This window comes from Dioscorea cayenensis, chromosome 5, assembly GCF_009730915.1.
Source record: "Dioscorea cayenensis subsp. rotundata cultivar TDr96_F1 chromosome 5, TDr96_F1_v2_PseudoChromosome.rev07_lg8_w22 25.fasta, whole genome shotgun sequence".
NCBI classification, from domain to species: Eukaryota; Viridiplantae; Streptophyta; class Magnoliopsida; order Dioscoreales; family Dioscoreaceae; genus Dioscorea; species Dioscorea cayenensis.
Window position 1 is genome coordinate 29873514 of NC_052475.1, and position 8332 is coordinate 29881845.

Sequence of the window (8332 nt, forward strand, 5' to 3'; positions counted from 1 at the left end):
AGATATGGAGCATCTTACTTGTAGTACACGAAGACTTGAGTCGTATTAGTGAAAAAAAGGGATCTGTCTAGCTTGGCTAAAAATGTGCTTCCGGGGATTGAAGAATGCAAAGTTAGAGAGATGTTCTCAACTGTATGGCAGGAAAAACAAAAGCAGGGGTATCCTTTAAGAAGCATCCCTCTTCAAGGAAGTCGGAGTTGCTTGAGTTAGTACATTCGGATGTTTGTGGACCTTTAAAGGTAAAATCTTATGGTGGTGCCTTATACTTTCCGACATTCATTGATGATCATTCCGAAACTTTGGGTCTATGCTTTGAAGACCAAAGATCGGTGTGAAAAATTCGAGAGAATACCATGCCTTGGTTGAAAGGCAGTCGGTAAGAAGCTCAAATGTATCGGGAGTGATAGCGTGTGGTGAGTATTGATGGATCTTTTGATGCATCACTGTAGACAACACGGAATCAGACATGAGAAGACACCTCCCAAAACTCCTCGACAATAGTGCGGCGAGAGAGAATGAGCAGAACATTGATGGAAAGAGTTAGATGCATGCTTTTCGGAAGCAAAGTTACCTCAAATGTTTTGGGGTGAGGCATTGTGTGCGACAGACACATGTGATCAATCTTGAGTCTGTTGTGGCCTTAAAAGGTGATGTGCCAGATAAAGTATGGTTTGGAAATGATGTTTCCTATGACCACTTAAGAGCTTTTTGGTTGTAAAAGCATTTGTTCATATTCCAAAAGATGAGAGGTCTAAGCTTGATGAGAAGACTAGACAATGTATCTTCAGTGGGCTATGGTCATAATGATGAGTTTGGGTATAGGTGTATAATCCGATGAAAGAAGAAGCTGGTTAGAAGCCGTGATGTGGTATTCATGGAAAACCAAATGCTTGATGGCATTGATAAGGTGAAGCAGAAAGATCCCTTGAAGACTTATGAGTTAATTAATGCAGAGCCAGTTCATGTTACACCAAATCTAGAGGCAGTTGATATTGATGTTCAGAATGATGATCAGCAGCTTGGAGATGAATTAGATGTTCCAAGAATCGATGTGCAAATACAACCTGAGCAACATGAAGATGAACCTGAAGATCCACCTCAAGTTCCACTTAGAAGGTCTAACAGAGAGAGACATGTGTCCACCAGATATCCATCGATGAGTATGTGACCTTCACGATGAGGAGAACCCGGAGAATTACAAAGAGGCCATAGAAAGTGAAGAAAAACATAAATGGATTCATGCAATGGAAGATGAAATGAAATCCTTAGATGACAATCATACATTTGATATAGTCAAGTTGCCTAAAAAGCGAAAAGGGGCCTTAAAGAATAGATGGATTCTGAGGGTGAAATATGAAGGAAATTCAACATCTCCTAGATATAAAGCTAGATTGGTGGTGAAAGGTTTTTAGTCGAAAGAAAGGGGATCGAGCTTTGATGAGATTTTTCTCACTGTTGTGAAAAATGACATCTATTAGAAGCGTGTTGGGTTTAAGCTGCAACTCTTGATTTGGAAGTTGAGCAAATGGATGTCAAAGCGCATTTCTCCATGGTAATTTGGAGGAGGAAATTTATATGGAACAACTTTGAGGGTTTCAGGGGTGCAAAGGCGAAAAGAAAATCATGTGTCGTTGAAAAAGAGTTTGTATGGCTTGAAACAAGCTCCACGACAATGGTATAAGAAGTTTGAATCGGTTATGATTGAGCAAGGCTATAAAAAGACTACTTCTGATCATTGTGTCTTTGTGAGCAAGTTTCTTTCGATGGTGATTTTATTATCTTGCTATTGTATGTTGATGACATACTTATTGTTGGGGAAAGATTTTTCTAAAATTGACGAGGGTTAAAGAAAGCGACTCGACAACTCATTTGCTATGAAAGATTTGGGATCAGCAAAGCAGATATTGGGTATTAGTATTGTGCGTGATAGAAAAGAGAAGAAGCTTTGGATGTCTCAAAAGAAATATATTGAGAAGGTCTTTGGAGAGGGTTCGACATGGGAGCGTCTAAGTGCGTAAGCACTCCTCTGGCGACATTTCAAGCGAGTGTTAGTTAGAGTCCTTCAGGCTGAGACCGAGAAGGTTGACATGGAAAGTGTTCCTTATGCATCTGTCGTTGGGAGTTTAATGTATGCCATGGTGTGTACTAGACACGACATTGCTTATCTTTGCTAGCAATGTTAGCGATTTCTCTCAAATCGGGTAGAGAGCATTGGAATGCGGTGAAATGGATTATGAGGGTATCTTAAGGGAACTTCGAGACTTGAATCTTTGTTTTTGGTGGTGAGAAGCTTGTGCTTGTCGGTTATCTGATTACGATATGGTGGAGGCGTTGATTCTAGAAAGTCCACTTGAGGTATTTGATCAAGTTTGCGAGGGAGTTGTGGCTGGCGATCTAGATTGCAAAAGTGTGTTGCATTGTCCTGGCGGGGCGGAGTTCATTGCCATCACGAGCACGCAAGGAATTGCTTTGGCTTAAAAAGTTCTTGCTTGAACTTGGCTATACACAAGAGAGTCGTCTTATATTGTGATAGTCAAGTGCGGGTTTATCTTGCCAAGAATCAAACCTTTCATTCCAACTCAAAACACATTGATGTGAGGTATCATTGGATACGAGATGCATTGGATGCGAAGTTGTTGGAGTTGGCTAAAGTTCATACTGAGATGACAATGGTCGCGACATGTTGACAAAGACTTTGCCAAGAGGAAGTTTGAGGTTTGTCGTATGATCGTCGGGATGGCGGTCAGCCTCCACATAGTCGTGAGGGGAGATATGTTGGGTATTGGGCTCCCGTCCTATGTGGAGAAAAGCCCAAATGGTCCAAGCCCATTAGGGTTCACTTTATTAAGTGTTTTCCATCATATTAGGGTAAAGAGAATGAAAAAAATCTGGGGATATAGCCGCATAAAGATAAAAAGCAGCAGATTTTCGCAGGGGTTCGGATTTGACAGGAGTAGCAAATTCAAGTTTGGTGTTTGGAGGGGTCAAACAATGTCCGATTGAGCTGAAATTTGGTGGGCACGTTCGGGACTTGCGAGCTTGATTTCCACCAGACGGTTTGTGATTTGGATTCTCCTAGCTCAAGATATGAGGGTCAAAAGCAAAGCTTCTGAGAATATTTCTTTTGTTTCCAATATAGCTTGTTTTAGCTATTGTTTTTGAGTCAAGTTGTATTTTTTTATTTATGCTCATTCTTGAGACTCTCTTGTACCCTGAATTTGATTATAGTGGAGCTTGGATTGGTCAAGATTGACCCAGTGGTTTTTCACCCTTGATTTAAGGGTTTTCCACGTAAAAATTTGGTGTCTTGTGTGATTGCTGATTTTTAGTCTCATTAGGGTTGCTCTCCTTCATCTAGCAAGTCTGGGGATTGTTTATTTGTTTACAATCTATTGAGATTGTTGCTTAATTCCCATCAATTTTGTTTGATTAATTTCCTTCCATCCTTTTCATACTAAGCCATATAATTTATTAAGAACGCTTGAGAAGAGTCTGAAAGTTCCGCGAAAGTAATAGATCTTGATCTTGCCTAGAAGAATCTAGTTAAACTACTTGTCTTGATGCCATTGATAAAGCTACACAAGGAATAAATTCAATAACAGCAGAGCATATCATTGCATGTGGCTCACCTAATGTTATCCTCTTCACTCTTATAAATAGCAAAAAAAATCAAATAAATTTCTTATTCTTTCATTTATGTTTTATTATCTACTTAAATTTAGAGATGTCGAGAAATCAAATAGTTGGTGTTGGCATGGATTACTCTCCGATGAGCAAATTGGCGGTCCGATGGGCAGTTGAGAACTTTGTCAATATCGGTGATCGTTTTGTTGTGATTCATGTTTCTTCTAAGTTTGATCATCCTCAAAAGAATTTGTGGGAGAACTCCGGTTCACGTATAACTACATCTATACATTATTTATTTATTTATTTTAATGATTTTGTATTAAGATATTGAAGTTCTTATTGGTGAATTATGATTGGATCAATGATATCAGCATTGATACCCCTTGATGAATTTAAGGAGATGAACGTGTCAAAACATTATGGGGTGAACAAGGATCAAGAGATTTTGGATATGTTGGACACTGCCTCCAAGACTAGAAAGGTACTCCATTAAGCTACTTCTTAATTATTTATTTATTTATTTATTTTAAATAATTAAATATGATAATTTTTACTGGAAGTAGATAATAAAAATTACTTTTTAAAATTTTTGGTCGATGCTCATATTTGTTGAGTACACTCTTTTCTTTAATTATTAATATGAATACATCATGTATGATATATAATTTTTTTTTTTTAATTTGATAAAAGGTGATAGTGTTTTTCAAGATATATTGGGGGGATCCAAGGCTTAAGCTCTGTGAAGCAGTGGAGGATCTCAAGCTGAACTCTCTTGTAGTTGGTAGTAGGGGTTTAGGTGTGCTCAAAAGGTAACTTCTAATTATCTAAAAATTTATTAAAAAAATAAAATATTAAATATTAACTTTTTTTTAATTTTGTTAATAATTTTAACACAGGGTTTTATTAGGGAGTGTCAGCGATTACATAGTCACACATGCAACTTGCCCGGTGACAGTGGTTAAAGGATCTTTGAAGTTGAAATCCTAAATTTTGTATTTGAGAGTATAAAACTTTTATACAAAGTGATGTAGTTATATGAAAATAGTACAAGCTGATGTAGGTATGTATAAAATAAATGCAATAAAAGACTATCTAGTCATGAATAGCCAATGATTGTTTTAAGAAAACCATATATGATAAAAGCTTGCGTGCAAGTTTAATAAGCATACATACGATATGATTAAAAAAAAAAAATCTTAGACAATACCTTTTTAATAAAAAATTGGGTCAATTGGGAAAATTGCATTTTACTGTGTCAACCTCCAAGAATAAATAATTTTAAAATTTTTCATAACAAAACCAAGAAAAAAATCATAAAATTACTCATTATTTCTCTATCATACAATTATGATGTGAAATAAATATAATTATATATATATATATATGAGGGGTGGTATTTAGAATGTCATAAATTTAAAAACCTAGAGACGTTTCATAACAATTGTTAGATTATCATCTAATGGTTGTTGTTTTATTATAAATATAACTCCAGAGGTGTGGTTATCACTAATCTCATCTCCAGAGTTAGTAATGAAACAACAGTTATTAGATAAATAATCTGTAATCTGTTGTAAAGATGTTTTTAAATTCATTTTCTGAGAATATGTTTAGAAAATATATTATCTATATATATTTAATAAAGTGGATAGATCATGTGTGAATATATATAAATATATATATATATATATATATACCATCAGCAATTCATTGTGAGGTAGTGCACAATATAATTATATTTTCCTCCATTTTTTTATCACAAATTTTTCCCACCCAAAAATATATATATATATAAAAAAAAAGTAATTTGAGCATTGTGTATGATAGAACTTGTGATGGCAACTTAAAAAAAAAAATACATAATTTATTTCTCCAAAAACATGGAAACATGTGTTTGGGTGTTGACTTGAGGAGCTTCCTTGTGGTTGGTTCTGCAAATCCATGGGTTCTGAGGAGGGCTTGGAGCAGAGCTTGTTGTCAGAAGACCAGCACATACAGGTCTATCTATGTTCTCAGCCAATCTCTTTTAAGAGTTTTTTACTTGTTTGTGTGGTGAATGAAGGTCTTGGATTTCATCTTTTTCTAAGTGTTCATGTTTGTCTGTGAAAATAAGTCTAGATTTTTAAGCAAGTTGTTGGCTTTCAGTATGTGTGGCAAATCACTGGATTTTGAAGAACAAGAAAGGATTTTGAACCAATTTGTTGTTCATTATTATATGATAGTGTTTGTGTTTGAATATCATATATCACTCGAGTGAAACTGTCAATAGTTTCCTATTTGACTTTGTTCAGGGTTTCTTGAAATTGAGGTTTGGGGGCATTTATTATATGATGCAGAACTAGTGTTTGAAAGAATTCTTGTGCTGTTCATGCCAAGGGTGTGTGTTTATTTATTTATTTATCTATTTCTCTTTTGATGATATCATCAGATAGTTTTCATGGATGAAGGCTTGAACAAACATTTTGCAACTCCGTTCATTATGCATTTTCCTTTTGGGTTAGGACCGTTCAGATTTTTTTTTTGCCGAGGAGATGAATATCTTGATGCAATTTGGAACTGGAATAAGAATGTTAATTTTACTGTGATCATCATACTTGGATGTACAGAATGAAATTTGCAGACCATGTTCTGGAGATGGATCAGTAGACATCAACGGGAATCCGGCCTTGAGACATCACACTGGAAACTGGAAATCATGTCTTTTCATTCTTGGTATAATTAGCAGGACTACATTATACTTTTTTACTACATAATCTTCAATCTAGATATAATCTCATCAAATGATATTGAAATTATATCACACAGGGACCGAATGCTGTGAACGATTGGCGTACTATGGGATAGTGAAAAATCTCGTCACTTATCTCATTACAAAGTTCCATGAAGGAAATGCTATTGCCGCGAGGAATGTTACTACTTGGCAAGGCACTTGCTATCTAACAACTTTGATCGGAGCTTCTATTGCAGATTCATACTTGGGAAGGTTCAAGACCATAGCTGTTTTTTCAACAATCTACCTCATAGTAAGTTTAAGAAATCATCTACACTAAATTAAGAATAGATTTTATCGGCTAATGATCTTTTCTTTCTTCCCATTTTTTGTATGTGCTTAAGGGAATGCTCATACTGACTCTTTCGGCATCAGTTCCTGCTTTAAAGCCTCCTTCATGTGTTGGAATTGCTTGCCTGGATGCAAGCACAGCACAATATGCCATTTTCTTTATTGGTCTCTATTTGATAGCACTAGGTACCGGTGGCATCAAACCTTGTGTATCATCGTTCGGAGCTGACCAGTTTGATGATACTGATCCTTTGGAAAGAGTGAGCAAAGGCTCATACTTCAACTGGTATTACTTTTCCATCAACATTGGTTCTCTCATTAGCGGGACTTTGCTTGTGTGGATACAAGACAATTATGGATGGGGCTTGGGCTTCGGCATTCCTACAGTTTTCATGGCATTAGCCATTCTAAGCTTTTTCTCTGGCACCACTGTATACAGATTTCAGAAACCTGGGGGAAGCCCTTTTACAAGAAATTTCCAAGTTATTGTTGCATCTATTCGCAAATGGTACATTGCCGTCCCTCATGATAGTTCTTTCCTTTTTGAACTACCAAATGCAACTGCAGGACTAAATGAAATTCGAAAATTGAAGCACTCTTCTACATACAAGTACTTTTCCAACTTCTCTCAATTTTTTTTTTCTTATCATCATTGTAGAACATGACACAGATTGACAGATTCCTCGACAAGGCTGCTACTATTTGCAATCTTGATGTGAAGTTTGAGAACTCTCTAGATCCCTGGAGGCTATGCACAGTCACTCAAGTTGAAGAGCTGAAGATATTACTGCGAATGTTCCCAATATTGGCCACAGGCATTATGTTCTCTGCTATTTATGCTCAGAATTCATCGATGTTTCTCGAACAAGGGATGGCTCTAGACAAAAGAATCGGCTCATTTACAATTCCCCCGGCCACATTATCTAGCTTCGACGTAATCAGTGTGATCATATGGGTGCCTATATACGACAAGCTTCTCATTCCAATTGCCCGGAGACTCACAAGAAATGAAAGAGGGATCTCACAACTACAAAGAATCGGTATCGGTCTATTCATATCAATTCTCACAGTTACCGCAGCTGCATTAGTCGAAACAAAACGTTTACAGATTGCAAAAGCCGAAGGCATTGTACATGAAAAGGTTACGGTACCAATGAGCATTCTTTGGCAAATTCCTCAGTATTCCTTGGCAGGATTATCTGAAGTATTTATTTGCATCGGTCATCTTGAATTCTTCTATGATCAGGCTCCTGATAATTTGAGAAGTCTTTGTACTGCTCTTACTCTTGTTCTTGTTGCATTAGGAAGTTACTTGAGTTCACTGATCCTCAGCATTGTAATGCTGATCACCACAAGACGAGGAAATCCTGGATGGATTCCTGATAATTTGAATGAAGGTCATCTTGATCGATTCTTCTGGCTTCTTGCTGGCCTTAGTTTTTTGAATCTTATGGTTTATGTTCACTATGCCATGAAGTATAAACACAAGATGTAAGAAAATGTTTCAGTTCAGTTTTTCAGTTTCCCAAATGTACAATGACAATGTTGTTATTCTTTGTCTATCATTTTGCAAATTCATATTGCATTGGCTCTGATACTATGATTTATAATAAAGCCATTTTTAATTTTATTATTTTTTTGTTTAAG

At 36.3% G+C, this 8332-nt stretch overlaps 2 protein-coding genes across 5 annotated transcripts; both read left to right on the forward strand.

The window, feature by feature from the left end:
- The first annotated feature begins 3704 nt into the window (after positions 1–3704).
- LOC120262132 (universal stress protein PHOS32) lies at positions 3705–4813 on the forward strand. 3 transcript variants are annotated; one of them, XM_039270194.1, is made up of 4 exons: positions 3705–3896; positions 3999–4108; positions 4336–4436; positions 4524–4813. In XM_039270194.1, exons 1-4 carry the CDS (start codon positions 3725–3727, stop codon positions 4612–4614), a joined length of 474 nt encoding a protein of 157 aa, XP_039126128.1. In that variant the 5' UTR covers positions 3705–3724; the 3' UTR covers positions 4615–4813. The 3 variants fall into 3 exon arrangements, with proteins under 3 accessions (XP_039126128.1, XP_039126129.1, XP_039126127.1); XM_039270195.1 differs by having other exon boundaries at positions 4318–4436; positions 4535–4812; XM_039270193.1 differs by having other exon boundaries at positions 4318–4436; positions 4524–4808.
- Positions 4814–5443: 630 nt separating this feature from the next.
- Positions 5444–8263, forward strand: LOC120262117 (protein NRT1/ PTR FAMILY 8.3-like). 2 transcript variants are annotated; one of them, XM_039270176.1, is made up of 6 exons: positions 5444–5622; positions 6231–6336; positions 6430–6647; positions 6739–7295; positions 7364–7826; positions 7990–8098. In XM_039270176.1, exons 1-6 carry the CDS (start codon positions 5566–5568, stop codon positions 7999–8001), a joined length of 1413 nt encoding a protein of 470 aa, XP_039126110.1. In that variant the 5' UTR covers positions 5444–5565; the 3' UTR covers positions 8002–8098. The 2 variants fall into 2 exon arrangements, with proteins under 2 accessions (XP_039126110.1, XP_039126109.1); XM_039270175.1 differs by having other exon boundaries at positions 5445–5622; positions 7364–8263.
- Positions 8264–8332: the final 69 nt, after the last annotated feature.